The following is a 17288-nucleotide window of genomic DNA, read 5'->3' as shown; positions in this document are numbered from 1 at the left end:
CTGCGAACCTGTACAGGATAAGCGGCTACAGATAATGGATGGATGGATGGATGGATGGTTGTTTATCTCTATGTGTCAGCCCTGTGATGACCTGGCGACTTGTCCAGGGTGTACCCCGCCTCTCGCCCGTAGTCAGCTGGGATAGGCTCCAGCTTGCCTGTGACCCTGTACAGGATACAGATGGATGGATGGATGTTTGTTGTGTAAAGTATCATCATTTCATTTCAAAAGTTATTTTATACTGAAAAAGGGCAGGTTAGATGATTTTTTTCCTTCGATGTGTTTAACTGGCAAGAACAATAACAAAAAAGGGCGCCTTTTTTGAAAGTGGGCGTGGTGTATGGGCGGGGTTTAAACATGCCAACCAATGGCGGTGAACATCCTTCTGAATAATAAAGAGGTGGACAAAAAGACTTGAAAAGCGTTCAGGACAGGAGGAGGAAGCAGTGTGTAGGGGGGGAATCGAAGCACCTAAAGAGAAGCTCAGCAACAACATCATCCTCATCACTCCAGCTGCTTCAGGGTTATCCCGCATCAGCGCGCCAAGCAGCGGGGAACGAGACCAAATCAGGTTTACACACGGCTCCACAAGATCCTGTTGCATCCTTTTTTTGTTTTGAATCGCAGCACCGATCAGGAAGGATAAACCCAGATGGTGAGTGAGTGTCTAACAATCCGTTTCTCGTTTTGATTCAACAGCAGGCGGCGAATCCGGGTAGGAAGGTAAAGGGGAGGGGCCGTATCCCAAACGGCGGCTTCCTCCCTTCGCGAGTGCACTCGATTGAATGGCGTGCACGCGATACCTAGTGCACTCTGTCTCTCATGTGACCGCGATTCGGACTTCGGCCGCCGTGGATCTCTGTTTCTGCTCTATTGTGATGAGGCGCTTTTGCTGTCTGCAGGCGTTTATGCTAAACACAGCTAACCACAGCTAGTTCACTCACTGCACTTATTTATTCATGTGTTAATGTTTATTATATTTATGATCTTGATGATGGAGATTTATTAGCGGTGCTTTTTCACAGCCTGATGGCTTCTAAAGGTTTCAGCTCCGTACTGTATGCTTTATGTTTACAAAAAAAACAAAATAAAATAAAAAAAACCCACCAATAATAATAATAATAATAATAATAATACAGCATTAAGTAATGGAGTACATGTGGTATCTTAGCAACGCAAGGAAATGTAAATGTTACATCCGGTTTCAGCTTCACTGTAAAGTTTTATTGAGATCATGTTTTTAACTTTTTTTTTTTTTTTTAATTTTATTTTAAAAACATCTGACTTCACCCCAACACACACACACACACACACACTTCCTAGTCTATAGATTTTTTTTTTTTAATTTGTAGTCAGTGCATGTAAATTAATTTATTCTTTTAATTTCACCCTTTCATTCATACATTTATTTATAAGCAAAATATCCTGCTTCTTTGGATGTTTTAATGACTGCCTTTTTTTTTTCTTTTTACTTTCTGAAAAGATCATGAAAAATAAAATGAACTGAATTGTCTGAGTAGAGTTAAAAAAAAAAAAAAAAAGGATAAAAACCATCGTCACTGTCGCCTCACAGCAAGAAGGTCCGGGTTCGAGCCCCGTGGCCGGCGAGGGCCTTTCTGTGCGGAGTTTGCATGTTCTCCCCGTGTCCGCGTGGGTTTCCTCCGGGTGCTCCGGTTTCCCCCACAGTCCAAAGACATGCAGGTTAGGTTAACTGGTGACTCTAAATTGAGCGTAGGTGTGAATGTGAGTGTGAATGGTTGTCTGTGTCTATGTGTCAGCTCTGTGATGACCTGGCGACTTGTCCAGGGTGTACCCTGCCTTTCGCCCGTAGTCAGCTGGGATAGGATCCAGCTTGCCTGCGACCCTGTAGAACAGGATAAAGCGGCTACAGATAATGAGATGAGAGTTTAAAAAAAAAAAAGATAAAAACCCATTATCCCTTAAATAAACAAACCACGGTGGTGTAGTGGTTAGCGCTGTTACCTCACATCAAGAAGGTTCCGGGTTCGAACCCAGCAGCTGGCGAGGGCCTTTCTGTGCGGAGTTTGCATGTTCTCCCCATGTCCGTGTGGGTTTCCTCCGGGTGCTCCGGTTTCCCCCGCAGTCCAAAGACATGTTGGTTAGGTTAACGTGGGGCGGCCTTGGGCTGAAGTGCCCTTGAGCAAGGTACCGAACCCCTGACTGCTCCCTGGGTGCTCTAGTGTGGCTGCCCGCTGCTCTGGGTGTGTGTGCGTGTGTTCACTGCTTCAGATGGGTTAAATGCAGAGGATGAATTTCACTGTGGTTGAATTGTTCATGTGACAAAGGTTTCTTCTTCATACAAGAAGTCTTTTTTTTTTTTTTTTAAATACTGTATCGCTAAATACACAGTGATGAAATTGTATATATTAAAAATTACAATTAAAAAATATATATATCGATCTATATATCTTTTTATTTAAAGCATTGAGTCTTACCCCAAAAAACAATAAATGTAGTAGTAGTTTTATTATTATTATTATTATTATTATTAATAATTGTACAGCGTTGTGCAATATCTTCATGAATTCAGCCTGATTGTGATTCCAGTTTTACAGTGCCTGACAAATTTCCAGCGTCAGGCTCAGTTATGAACATCAGGAACAGAGATGTGGCCTTACGACACTCTGATAAAGTCTAAAATGTTAGTAATTTAGTTTTTTCCCCCCAATCTACTTTGATAACTCCTACATGTTCATCGATAGGCAGCACGGTGGTGTAGTGGTTAGCACGGTCGCCTCACAGCAAGAAGGCTCTGGGTTCGAGCCCAGTGGCCGGCGAGGGCCTTTCTGTGTGGAGTTTGCATGTTCTCCCTGTAGCCCAAGAGCATTAGCTCAAAATTGAGTCCAACCCGGAACAAATTAGTAACAAGCTGAATTTTTCAGAATATGTTCAGAATACCCTTAAGAATAACATACTAAAAGTCCCCGGGAATCCACCTTGTGTTCTCTGAGAAATTCAAGATGGCGTCCAAAATGGCCACCGATTGGAGATTTTTCAATATCTCAGAGATAAAACATAATATAAATGCAATTACAATGTTAAATTATATGTTCTCTCATACAAGCAATGCAAATTCACCATTGTCACACTGTTAAAATTAACCAAGATTACAAGGTCATTAATGTGGAAATTACATGGAATTTGATGGTTGACATGATTGACAGATTAGCTTAGTAGGCTACCTACATACATGAACATAATGTAAGACAACAATTAGACATCAATTTCCTTAATATTTAGTGCATCTTTAAGCTTTGATAAAATATTAAAGGGAAATTAAATTTGAGAACTCTATCTTCTAAAACTACAATGGCAAGCTGTTTCAGTACGCTTCAACATTCCGGCGACTTTCATGACAAAAAGGTCTGCCTCAATAAAAGCTCTTGCTTATAAACAATGAGTAGACTTAAACACTTCTCAGTGCCTCAGTTGTAATGCTTGGACCTTTGTTGTACCATCAATGAAGTAGGGAATTTATTCAAGCTTGTTTAAGGGTGGAAAAAAAGTAATCTTTGAGTTTCTAACGCCAGTCTTTACTACTAGCAATGCCAGTGTGTTTGGACAAAAAATGACTAAACTCAGCATGACCTTTTAAAAATGACTGAACCTGACCTTTTAACATGCCATTTTTCATTTTACACCACCAATTTACTTTAATATTAATGAAAATAAGTGCTCCAACCCCTAGTAATTGTTTGTTGTTTTGTGAACAGAATAGGATGATATACGGAGTGAATGAGTAACCAATAGATCCACACTCTATAATTGGTAATGTACATTAAATAGCACATGTATAGATTTACAATTATAAGTCTGTAATTATTAGTCCTAAACATTAAGAACTGAAGCCATTTCAAAAACGTATGAGATATCTTCATGATACCATAACGATTTTGTCATAAGTCATTGTTATTTCTTCTTGGATGTGAATTTATGGGCCAGGGCGTTTCAAGATCGAGACTTGATTCAAGGATCGGACTGGATGAAACCTACACACATTCATAGTACTGTGCACGTTCATAAATGTGAACTGGTGAAGTGCCAAAAATGACAATCTAACCAGACATGGCAAGCGAACACATTATACACAAATATACTGTTATAATAATGTGTACATTGTTATTATATAATGTTAATACACAATGTAATTAATACACACATGTTGGAATTTACTCTCCTACCCTACAAAACATATATTCTGACCTTTTTAATTGCATTAATATTTTGTTTTGGGCCTGAGATATGGGCAGATCTCCATTTGGTGGCCATTTTGGACGCCATCTTGAATTTCTCAGAGAGCACAAGGGGGATTTCCGGGGACTTTTAGTATGTTATTCCGAAAGGTATTCTGAACACATTCTGAAATTTTCAGCTTGTTACTAATTTGTTCCGGGTATAACCCTATTACTCCTGGGCTACAAGTAATGCTCTCAGGAAATGCCCATAACTGTGCACGAGAAGGGTTACGCAAGATTAATCTTGTTTCTTTGTAGTCTGTATGAATTAATTGTATTTTTTGGGTCCTATTGCTTTATTAACAGCAACCCAGCAGAATACATACCGCAAGTACGCTCACCGGCTACTTTAATAGGAACTTGTTCTTGATTCTAAGGTTCCTGTTCTTGGCTGCAGGAGTGGAACCCAATGTGTTCTATTTTCTGTTGCTTGCCGAGATGCTTTTCTGCTCACCACGGTTGTAAAGAGTTGCTATATCCTTCCTAGCAGTTTGAACCAATCTGTCCATTTTCCTCTGATCTCTCAAGGCGTTTGTTTCCACCCACAGAACTGTTACTCGCTCATTGTTTTTTGTTTTTTACACCATTCTGTGTAGAGACTGTCTGTCTGTGAAAACCCCAGGAGATCAGCAGTTTCCGAAATGCTCAAACTAACACCCATGCCACAGTGAAAGAAAGTCACATGCTTTTTGAGATCACAATTTTTCCTGTTCTGATGTTTGAACATTTGTGAGCATTTTAACTGAAGCTCTTGATTTGTATCTGCATGATTTGATGCATCGAGGGATCGGCTGATTTAGAGAGCCGCATAGAACGGTGGGTGGGTGGATGGATGGGTGTTTCTATTAAAGTGGCCAGTATGCACAATATTTGCACAGAAAGCATACTTTTAGCTTGGATGATAAACAATAAGACATTGAGCAACCATAAATGTGAAATAATGCATCTCTCCATCTTGAGAGAGGAAAATAAAAACAATAAGAACATGATCTGAATATTTGTTTAAATTAAAATCTTACTTTTAGAGACAATGTAATAGTATATCTTGGGGGATTAAAAAAAAAAAAAAGATTAAAAATAGTTTTGGATGTCATGTTAAGCGCCAGCGGTGACTCGGCAGTGACAGAGCTAGGATTTGAAGTCGCATCCTTTTTCAGTCAGTGGGTTCGATATCATCTATAAACTGTAACCACAGCACCTGCGTAGTTGATCGAAGGTCCTCCATTTTGGTTAGCTATCTAGATATGCTTGGTAAGGGGAAATCATATGAAATAAATGGTGCCAGATTGGAGAGGTACAGTGGTGGGCAAAAGTTTACATACCCCAACAGAATGTTTTGTTTCTTGGCTATTTCTAAGAGAAATTGAATGATAATACACAAAAACCTTTATTTCACTTGTGGTTAATGGTTGGCTGAAGCCATTTATTGTCAAGAAAATGTTAACTCTTTTTAAACCATTATGACAACAAAAGCTACACAAATGACCCTGATCAAAAGTTTACATACCCCAATTCTTAATACTGTGTATTTTCCCCCTTTAACATCAATAACAGCTTGAAGTCTTTTGTGATAGTTGTCACTGAGTCTCTTTATCTTTTCAGACGGTAAAGCTGCCCATTCTTCTTGGCAAAAAGCCTCCAGTTCCTGTAAAGTCTGGGGCTGTCTTGCATGGACTGCACGTTTGAGGTCTCCCCAGAGTGGCTCAATAATGTTGAGGTCAGGAGACTGAGATGGCCACTCTGAGACCTTCACTTTATGCTGTTGTAGCCACTGACGAGTTGATTTGGCCTTGTGTTTTGGATCATTGTCGTGCTGGAATGTCCAAGTTCGTCCTATGCGCAGCTTCCGGGCTGAGGCGTGTAGATTTTCCTCCAGTATTTTTTGATAAGTGACTGCATTCATCCTGCCATCAACTCCTTACCAAATTTCCAGTGCCTTTGTAGTTCACACTTCCCCAAAACATCAGAGATCCACCACCATGTTTCACTGTGGGAATGGTGTACGTTTCATCATAGGCCTTGTTGATTCCTCGCCAGATGTAGCGTTTAGTGTTGTGCGCGAAAAGTTCAATTTTGGTCTCATCACTCCACACAACTTTTTGCCAGAAGGTTTGGGGTGCGTCTCTGTGCAGTCTGGCATATCGTAGACGGGCTTCTTTGTGGCATTTGCGTAGAAGGGGCTTTCTTCTGGCAACTCTCCCATGCAGCCCATTTCTTCTCAAGAGTCTCCTAATTGTACTCTTTGAAACATCCACATCAACTTGTTTCAGAGAATCTCGAAGTTCACCGGATGTTATTTGGGGCTTCTTCTTTACATCACGCACAATTCTTCTAGCAGTGGCGTGTGAAATTTTTCTTGGTCTACCTGAACGGGCTTTGGTGTCTACAGAGCCCCTGACTTTCCACTTCTTGATTATTGTTTGAACAGTGCTGACTGACATTTTTAATTGCTTTGATATTTTCTTATATCCCTTCCCTGATTTATAAAGTTCAACTACCTTTTCAGGCAGGTCCTTTGACAATTCCTTTGATTTTCCCATGGCTCAATCTCAAAGATGACGCGCAGCACTGGATGAGGGATAAAAGGTTCTCTCAAAAGTCCAGCAATTTACTGACTTTTATTTTCACCCACTAATTAGAAGAAAACTAGCTAGGTGAAGGTAGTTGCCTTTAATTGCCATTCAGTCCTGTTTATGTCAAATTGTGTACAGGTTTTCAGGCCAATTCACAGGGGTATGTAAACCTTTTTTGATCAGGGTCATTTAGGTAGTTTTTGTTGTTTTCATGGTTTTCAAAGAATAAACGCAGTAATGAATGCAATAAATGGCTTCAGCCAACCATTAACCACAAGTGAAATAAAGGTTTTTGTGTATTATCATTCAATTTCTCTTAGAAATAGGCAAGAAATGAAACATTCTGTTGGGGTATGTAAACTTTTGCCCAACACTGTACATGTAATACAATGATGTAGTAAAATTAAGAAGGTTGCAGCTCAAATCAGATTGGGATAAGTTCAAATCAGCAGGGTTCAATAAAAACGGATGAAACGCCACATACGTGAGGGCACCGTTAGTAATTTGTTCTCCAGTAACCACAGACGAAATAAAAACACCTGCAAATGGTGTGGATGTAAACATGAACAAGTGTTGCCAGGCAAAACAAACCTCGCCCGGCAGCACTTATTTTATATCTATATGTTGATAATTGTAATATTTCTCAATCATCAGCTGTCAAGTTATAGTCCTATGAAAATCCATGACCTTGAGTTTGACATTATCGTTATTCAAGGTCAAAGGTCATGGTAGCAACTGAAAGCCCGTTTGGGACTTCTGTTGATAATGGTAAACATCTGGCTATCGTGAACCTTTTTTTTTTTTTTTTTTTTTTTTTAATAAAGTTATAGCCATTTGAAAACCCATGACCTTCAGTTTGACCTTTCAAGGTCTAAGATCATGGTGCCAAATGAATGAAAGCCCGTATGGCACTTCCTATAAGTTGATCATGGTAAATATCTGTCTGCCATCGGCCGTTTAAGTTACAGCCCTCTGAAAATCTGTGACCTTGAGTTTGACCTTTCAGGGTCACTCAAGGTCAAAGATCATGGTGCCAAATCAAAGGCCATATAGGAGTTCCTGTATGCTCCTAATAGTAAACACTTGTCTATCGGCAACTGTTGAGTTATAACGAAAAATGTTATTTTGACCCAAAGGGTGACCTTCACCTTGACCCAATTACACCCAAAATTTAATCGGGTAATCTATGGACCGTTTGCCCACCTACCGTGAAAATTTGAAGTCAATCGGTGCAACCGTCTAGACGCTAGATTGTTAACAAACAAACCACACTGATTATAGTACCTCACCCTGCTTACTCCGTCGTGGGCGAGGTAAACCTAATCCCGTCCGAATAGGGCTGAAGACGCGAGCCGTGTTTGAGGAATGTTTTGGAGAAGGAGTCGGTTGGTAAATCGCAGAATTTCTCTTCTATTCATGTTTCTTACATGTTCAGGATGGTCATAAAAGGTGGACTTCCTTTCTCTAATCAGCATGGAGAGAGAGAGGGAGGAAGCAGATCAGTGTGGCGTTTATTACGGCCTGGGATGTCTGATACAGATACAGAGCAGAGGTCTTTGTAGCTTTTCCATCATCTCCGTCAATAAATCTCTTCTGTTCTTTGTGGGTTCCACCGATGGATGCTATTCGTCCAAGCGCCGTTATCTTAAAGGCTACACGTCATGTCGATTTGACTCGCTGGATGATTCGGAGCAGATTCCTTCAGCCTGCTGTCTGTGCAAATTAGGCCCACTGTCCTCTTTGATTTAACCCTAGATGGGACTGGTTTACATTCGATTTAACGTCCTGTCAAATCTGGCTGGCTGACTTTGAGGTCTTTGGATTAAAAATGCATCCATTCAGGCATTTTAAAACCAATAAATACGGAAGACTGTGTTTATTTTTGTAAGTAGGAGGCTGATGAGGATTTGGTGCATAAATGGCTGGAAAGTAAGGCTCCATGAAAAGGGTTCCGAGGGAAATACTTAATCTTTCCCCTTCTTTTTCCAAGATAAAAATCCAAGCGTGCACAAATAAGTACACTATACTCTATATACAGTAAATATAATTTACTATAAGTTAATGATTTGGGTGAAGAAAGAAAGAATTCCCATGTCCAGTATATCGTTTATATACTACTGAATCCTTTGGTCTCTGTATTTGCTTAAAATACCAGCTGCTTTGTTCTGAAGCATTTAGCACATCTCTGTTTTTCATACCTGTACATGTGTCCAGTGTGCATGCCTAGGTATCATGAATCATGACTTCTTTTATATATAAAATGAAGCATCTCAATCTATAGCCTTCTCTCATTTGGCTATTCTTGGAGCTCTGTACTAATGAAATTATGCCAGCTAGGACTCTGGGGCAGCCGGTGCAGTCTGATAATGGTATCGCTTTTTTTCCCGTCTGCTGAAAATCCCCTTATATGGATGGAGAGATGATGCTCACGCTACATACTTGAATAGAAAGTTCCACTGAATCACCAGGCTGAACCCTTTGGATTTGTTTATCTCGATTCTTCACAAGGTCGCAATCTTGAATGAAAGCAGCACACGGAAGGGCGTGTTTATATTTTTAGCCTGTAGTGTGAACGGTTTCTAAATTGTTGCTTTTCATCTTGTGATGGTGCAACGTGCATATCTCATTATCTGTAGCCGCTTTATCCTGTCCTACAGGGTCGCAGGAGCCTATCCCAGCTGACTATGGGCGAAAGGCGGGGTACACCCTGGACAAGTCGCCAGGTCATCACAGGGCTGACACATAGACACAGACAACCATTCACACTCACATTCACACCTACGCTCAATTTAGAGTCACCAGTTAACCTAACCTGCATGTCTTTGGACTGTGGGGGAAACCGGAGCACCCGGAGGAAACCCACGCGGACACGGGGAGAACATGCAAACTCCACACAGAAAGCCCCTCGCCGGCCCCGGGGCTCGAACCCGGACCTTCTTGCTGTGAGGCGACAGCGCTAACCACTACACCACCATGCCGCCCCACATGCAAATCGGGTTTAAAATTTCATAAATTTTGAAATGTCATTTGAATGCGAAAATATATCCTTGTTTAGCGTCTCGTCTTTACAGTGTCGTTATTGGAACCTTGGACGTTTTATCTCGATTAACATTTTTGGGGGAAAACCAAAAACGTTCTTTTGGTACAGCTTTTGCAAGATGACTGAAATTCCGCAACACAATTTTTCTTCGTATTTGAATTCTGCATCTGTATAGTACTGAGAAGGTTCCGGTTGTAGCCTGGAGAACGATGCATGGCGCGTGTAGCCCCACCCCTAACGCCATTCCTAACCACAACACTTATAATATAACTCCACCCGTAAAGGTGTGTAGCTACACGTGTAGCCCTGGCCTTATCCCTAACATAACCCTTGGGCGGGGCGACACATACCCCGTCTCGTTCTCCAGGCTGCAGCCGGGTGTATTTGATAGTACTTGCTCATCCATTGCATCAATATAACTGGGCTTTTTTCAGCAAGCATATTCAAAAGATTCATGTACTACAATTTAAGCAAAGTTACTGCACGTAATGACCACAAATTGGCCTGGCGGTTCGTGCGTCCACCTCTCGACCAGGAGATTGTGAGTTCTACTTGCGGTTGGATCATGCCAAAGATCATCGTAACGGTATCTACTGCCATCTGGTGAGGCGCCGCAATAGAGATCTTGCAGTCACATGACTGGAAAGTTAACGGCTGCCATCTTGTCGGTAAAAAACACAGCTGAATACTGCTGCACTCGTGTACAAAATGGATCAATTTCAACTGACTACATGGCTCATTTTTCTAATGAACAGATAATTAGATATATGTCTAAAATAAACGACCTACAGATGAGTGACCCTTATGGCTTACCGGATGGAGTTTTCACAACCGTGTCAGTGGATATTGAACTGCCAGAGGTGGAATACCCAGATGTGTATAATTACCTCATTAACTTTCCCTCGCTGTTCAGTGGTGAAGCACTGCGTGCTTATAAATCTCTGGACAGTTATCTTTACAGAAATTCAGGATTTGTCAGCCGCGACATCTTGTAAACAAGAAAATAACAATCCTCATTGGACGGGTAAGTCACTTAAGTATTGAGTACTAATACTAGATGTATCAGAAGTATCTAGTATAGCACTGACCAGCCGATTATAGAATAAGGTAATTCCAGCTGTAATTCCAAATCGTCCGTCTTGTTTACCATGGATCTGGCGTTGGAGAGGTAGAGGCGGCAGTGGAGATTTGAGTGGCTGTTTTCTGAGCTTAGTCAACAGGCCGGCTCTGCCTGCAGCCTCGCTTTTGCTTCCTCTCGCCTCCTTCGCCTGCCAGACCCGATGACAATCCACGGAGACCCCGCTGGTCTCGCTATCTCGTCCGGAATGTTGTGCATGCGATGGAAATCGCTACAAACTGTCATTTTTCTGCTGGAAACCAATGTCCAGTAAGTCCATACGGTTGTAGTGGATATTGAAGTCCGGTACAGACAAACAACACGCAAAAATACACACAAAAAACATAAATGTGCACAGGTAGGGAGAGCTTGTAGCCGCAGCCATTGTAGTAGAATTGTATATAGTAGGGTTTTCCAGAAAAAAAGGTAGAAGCAGAAGTAGAAGGCGGAAATATGGCGTTTGACCGACAAGATGGCGTTTGTTACAATCTGGATCGGCTGTGACGTCACATGCAAGATCTCTATACAGATGTGAGCAGGGAGTTAAACCCGCCCCCTACTGTAACACTAGCCCTGTAATAAGCGAGAGGGCGTGGGTTATGGAAACGGAGATTGGTGCCACCCAGTGCGCCTTAAGGACTGGTTAGTACTTGAAAGACCAGGTCCTGGCATGGGAGGGACTTTGACTTTGCACCTAATAATAAAACGTTTTATTCTGCATATACTGCATCGATTAACCAAAAATTACAATACTGTTGACATATTAAAGAACACGTCATTTTTTTTTTAAACAAAAAATGAGTCTGTACGGTAGTTACTTTTAATGCTGAAGCATCCACAACGCTAGTTCTTATCACTTAGCAGGCACAAACAGTTGTTCCCTCACCAGCCTCTCCTTTCTTTTTTTTCCCTTCCCCTCCCCCTTCTGTCTCCCTCTTGAAGTTAAGGAGAAGAAAAATGCAGCTTTTCATAGAACTGTGAAACCTCATAACTGAAATCCCTGAAGATTTTCTCCGGGGTGGAAAACTTAAAGGAACAGCTTTGCCCCAAAGTGCTGACACTGACCTTAAGTCTTCTTTCATGAACGTTAAAAGGGTTGGGTGTCCATTCCGGTTCTTATCGATTCCCCGTTTTGATTCCAAATTTGGTATAAAGAGATCAAATGTTTAGATAACAAAAATACCTTAATTCTCTGAAGCAGTGTTGTAGTCGAGTCACTATAAACCTTGAGTCAGAGTCCAGTCTCGAGTCCTCAGTGTTCAAGTCCAAGTCGTTAAAAATTGAGTCGAGTCCAAGACTCCAACCGTGCCATTTAACGGCGGCTGTTTCAGCGCCATTCGCGTTAGTTTCTTCCTGAACATGATATATGAACAGGTGAATGTGCTTCTCTTTATCAGGGAGCGTGAAGTGTTCTGTCAGAGATGGTTGGGAGACGGATGTAAGTGCAGAAGGTGTGTTTATTAATACAAGTGAAGACGAGTAAACAATCCAGAATGGCAGGCAAAATCGTAAAACGGGCGACAGGTCGAGCGAAGCCCGTCTGTGCTACCGTAGACTCGGCAGAATCAAAGACGAGAAACAGGAAATCAGGGATCAGGAACCCAAACAAGGAAAGAAGGCTCGGTAATGTATCAGCAACGCAACTCAATACTTTGCAAAGTAAGTGTGTTTTCACAGTTTTTATATAGGCGCGCTGATTGTGCCTTAATCCTGTGCAGGTGCGAGTCGTTTACAGCGTGCATGCGAGAGTCTGCTTGGTGTGCGTGCTGTCCGGAGCGCACCCAAGAGTCTATCTGATGCACTCTCCAAGGCGCACAGATGTGACACACTCTTGCACAAAATTAGTACAAAAATTAATGTAGATATAAATATCCTATGCCAAATTATTATGGCATGTTACAAAAAATAAGGAAAAAATTTGAGTCCTTGTCTCCAATTTACGAGTCCAAGTCATCAGTCCTCAAGTCCTTAAAATTGGGGCACGAGTCAGACTCGAGTACTACAGGCCTGCTTTGAAGTGTTACCTGACCGTTCATCTCATCTCATCTCGTTATCTGTAGCTGCTTTATCCTGTTCTACAGGGTCGCAGGCAAGCTGGAGCCTATCCCAGCTGACTACGGGCGAAAGGCGGGGTACACCCTGGACAAGTCGCCAGGTCATCACAGGGCTGACACATAGACACAGACAACCATTCACATTCACACCTACGGTCAATTTAGAGTCACCAGTTAACCTAACCTGCATGTCTTTGGACTGTGGGGGAAACCGGAGCACCCAGAGGAAACCCATGCAGACACGGGGAGAACATGCAAACTCCACACAGAAAGGCCCTCGCCGGCCCCGGGGCTCGAACCCGGACCTTCTTGCTGTGAGGTGACAGCGCTAACCACTACACCACCATGCTGCCCCCTGACCATTCATACTGTTGTGATATTAGTAATGTATTCTAGCTCGTATCTCAACGCTAAAATAGACAGGTCCTGACAGATAGCTACGTACGTCCTTGCAGATATGTAGTCTTTATTTATAATAAAGGTTTTTTGCATTTAGGAACCGATAAACAGAACAAAATACAGTTTTTACAGGTTCCTGATACTTGGCATTTTGGATTCGGTTTTCCTTTGGAGCTGCGTTTTCATAACCGTTACGTTAACGTAAACATCTCGTTATGGAAAGCTTTGTCATATCAACAGTTATGTTTTACTTAGGGTTTTTAAAAATAAAATCTTCCGTACAAGTCCCTGTGAATTAGTTATTGCTACAGAAACGCTAACGTATCAGAAGGAGCACGTTTTAATTAATATTTAATTTCTGACATTGTGGAAAACGAATCGCTGTCCTCAACCGATCAGAATTGAAAAACCAGCAGGATAAAAGGTTGATGATTAACCGAGATTTCCTCATTAGGGATAAATTTTTATAAATTCGTACGTTTTAAAGTTTACGCTACCGTTCAAAAGTTTGGGGTCACCCAGACAATTGTGTTTTCCATGAAAAGTCTCACTTTTTTATTTACCACCATAAGTTGTAAAATGAATAGAAAATATAGTCAAGAAGCATTTTAAACTCAAAGTTACGTCTAAGTTGAAGCCATACTGTATTTTGAGGGTGTTTATGACGACTATAGGACTATTAGTGTATTGTAAGATAGAGAGGGGAAGGCTGGAGGTGACCAGGGCTCTAAGAGGTGGAGATGCAAGATGCAGCTTCAAGGCGGCACCAGTCTGCATCAGGAGTATGGAGCCAATACATGATTTTTTGAACATTTGAGGACCAATAATAATGACAAAAATTTGGAAGAGCTAAGCCACCTTGCTTTTTAGGCCCTTGTAACAATTCTAACCGTGTTCTGGGCTTCTTCCCATCCCATATAAATAAAATTAAAGCCTTATCAATAGATGTAAAAATGGATTTAGGAAGATAAAGCGGGATACATTGAAACAGATAAAGAAACTTGGGGAGCACGTTCATTTTGACACAGTTCACTTTCCCTGCCAAGGACAGGTTAAGTGGTTTCCAATTCTTCAGGTCTAATTTGACTTTCTCGACTAGCAGACAGAAACTTTCTTGATAAACTTTTTGCATGTCCCTTGTGATATTAATGCCCAAGTATCTAAAGCCATTTTTAGACAGTTTGAATGGTAGAACACCATCCTGTATTTGAAGAGCCACATCATTAACAGGATAACATTCACTTTTACTGAAGTTCAGTTTATACCCAGAAAAAGCTCCAAATCTCCTCAGGGCGTGGATAATATGGGGAACGCATGCAACAGGGTCAGATGTATACATTAATAAATCATCTGCATAAAGAGATACTCGATGCTCTCTCCCCCCCATGAATCCCGGTAATGGATGGTAATGTTTTGAGTCTAACAGACAAGGGCTCTATGGCCAAGGCAAACAGCAATGGACTGATTGGGCAGCCCTGACGGGTGCCCCTTAACAGCTGGAAATATTGTGAACGTTTACCGTTCGTGGTTACAGAGGCTTTGGGTGAGGTGTATAAGAGTAAGCCATGACATAAAATTAGGGCCATATCCAAATTTCTTTAAACATGCAAATAAATATCCCCATTCTACCCAATCAAATGCTTTCTCTGCGTCCAGCGCGATAACCACTTTGGGTACCGCGCTGGGCACAGGAGAGTGAATAACATTCAGGAGCCGACGGATATTTGTAAATGAATGACGGCCTAAAATACAACCAGTTTGGTCATCGGATATCACGTCTTGCATTGTGGTTTCTAGACGTACACTACCGTTCAAAAGTTTGGGGTCACCCAGACAATTTTGTGTTTTCCATGAAAAGTCACACTTTTATTTACCACCATAAGTTGTAAAATGAATCGAAAATATAGTCGAGACATTTTTCTGGCCATTTTGAGCATTTAATCGACCCCACAAATGTGATGCTCCAGAAACTCAATCTGCTCAAAGGAAGGTCAGTTTTATAGCTTCTCTAAAGAGCTCAACTGTTTTCAGCTGTGCTAACATGATTGTACAAGGGTTTTCTAATCATCCATTAGCCTTCTGAGGCAATGAGCAAACACATTGTACCATTAGAACACTGGAGTGAGAGTTGCTGGAAATGGGTCTCTATACACCTATGGAGATATTGCACCAAAAACCAGACATGTGCAGCTAGAATAGTCATTTACCACATTAGCAATGTATAGAGTGTATTTCTGATTAGTTTAAAGTGATCTTCATTGAAAAGAACAGTGCTTTTCTTTCAAAAATAAGGACATTTCAAAGTGACCCCAAACTTTTGAACGGTAGTGTACATCCAGAGTTTATTTTTCTCTGGAGCTGCTTTGTGACGAGGTCTACTGTTAAAAATGCAGAATTGTTCTGGAAATCAATTTGAACTTGGGGAAGCCATGTCATCATGATTAGAGAAGCAGCTTTGGGACCAAAAGGCTGTTGGTTCGATTCCCTGGACCAGCAGGAATGGCTGAAGTGCCCTTGAGCAAGGCATCTAACCCTCAGCTGCTCCCCAGGCTGCTCTGGGTATGTTGTATGTCGCTCTGGATAAGAGCGTCTGCTAAATGCCTGTAATGTAATGTGAGTGTTTTGTTCATTTGCCGGAATATTTAAGTCGACAGAACGTTCTGTGTCTAGCTGCAAGCTCATCTAGAAACATTAACAGCAGCAATTCAAATTCTGGAAAAATAAACCAGGATAGTGAATGTGAAGTTATCTAACATTGCAGTGTTTTCGAGGTTGCGGATTCAAAACTAACTCTCGTTAAACAACGCACGGGCTGTTGAGTTGTACCTTATTGTACATGTTATGCTTTAAAACTTTGCCATATCCTCAGGCGGCTGATCTTGCGATATAAATTGGCATGTTGCATTCTGTAGAAGGACTCCAGACCAGATGAAACTTGCTGCCTTGAGTCTATGTGCATCACACAGAGCACGATTGGGTAATCCATCCCTTTTTTGCGATAAGATTAGAAGTGTGTATGTTGCTGCCAACAGTGTTTTTGCGTACCAACTGACTCGAGGTTTCATCACTGTGTTTCAACACGTCTGAATTCCGGGGCTGGATCTTCATTTTAGATCCGTTTTTCTCCTTGGCTTGATCTACATGCTCTCAGGAACGCCTCAGCGCTTGCTCAACCCATAGGCCCATACGTTTCTGACTTGAGATTCATGTGGTGTAGCCCGCAGGTCAGAAAACACCTAACGGGTGTTGTAAGCATGCAAAATTTTTGCACTGTTCATCTTCCTGCGGTTGCACACAAGTTCTGTCGAGAACTGAATGTCAAGTCTCTCTTGAGCAGATTCTTCTGCATTTCGTAACCCTGTGGAAAATGTGTTCACTGTGTACACTTTCAAGCGAGACGGCCTTTTGAGTTCATAAAATCGGTGAAATTTAGTTCCATCTGAAATGTGGTCATTGTGATGTTTTGTTTATTTCTGTAATATCTCTCAAAATATCAGGCCGTTCTGTTCTGTGGCTGGGAAGTTATTTAATTTGAGGGGATTAAAGCAAATAATGTGCATGAAATCGCTTGCTTTGCGCAGGTTTATCTTTGAGCGTGCACTGACAGTTCCATTGTTTTGTCGCTAAACGAACAGCTGATCACACCGAGGTTCTCGCTGAGTGCCGATATTTATTAGTTTGGTCCTGCGTTTCCTTTCCTTCGTATATAACAACGTCTTTTCTTCTCGCTTTCTTTCCGTTACTGTAGTCGGTCTTTCACGTTTCATTCGCACACTCGCGTCCTCCATTTTTCTTTCCTGTTTCAAATTTGTATCCCACAATGCCTTGCGTGAACGGGGAAAGCCCACC

General features: G+C 41.6%; 1 protein-coding gene across 1 annotated transcript in view; it reads left to right on the top strand.

The window, feature by feature from the left end:
- The first annotated feature begins 426 nt into the window (after nt 1–426).
- Nucleotides 427–17288, top strand: part of limd2 (LIM domain containing 2) — a 41349-nt gene continuing 24487 nt past the window's right edge. Inside the window, exon 1 of the mRNA XM_060902102.1 lies at nt 427–655. Coding sequence (XP_060758085.1) covers nt 653–655 — 3 coding nt within the window. The 5' untranslated portion in view covers nt 427–652. The remainder of the gene's footprint in view (nt 656–17288) is intronic.

Source organism: Neoarius graeffei, chromosome 20 (genome assembly GCF_027579695.1).
Source record: "Neoarius graeffei isolate fNeoGra1 chromosome 20, fNeoGra1.pri, whole genome shotgun sequence".
Taxonomy (NCBI): domain Eukaryota; kingdom Metazoa; phylum Chordata; class Actinopteri; order Siluriformes; family Ariidae; genus Neoarius; species Neoarius graeffei.
This window is presented reverse-complemented; position numbering and strand designations above follow the sequence as displayed.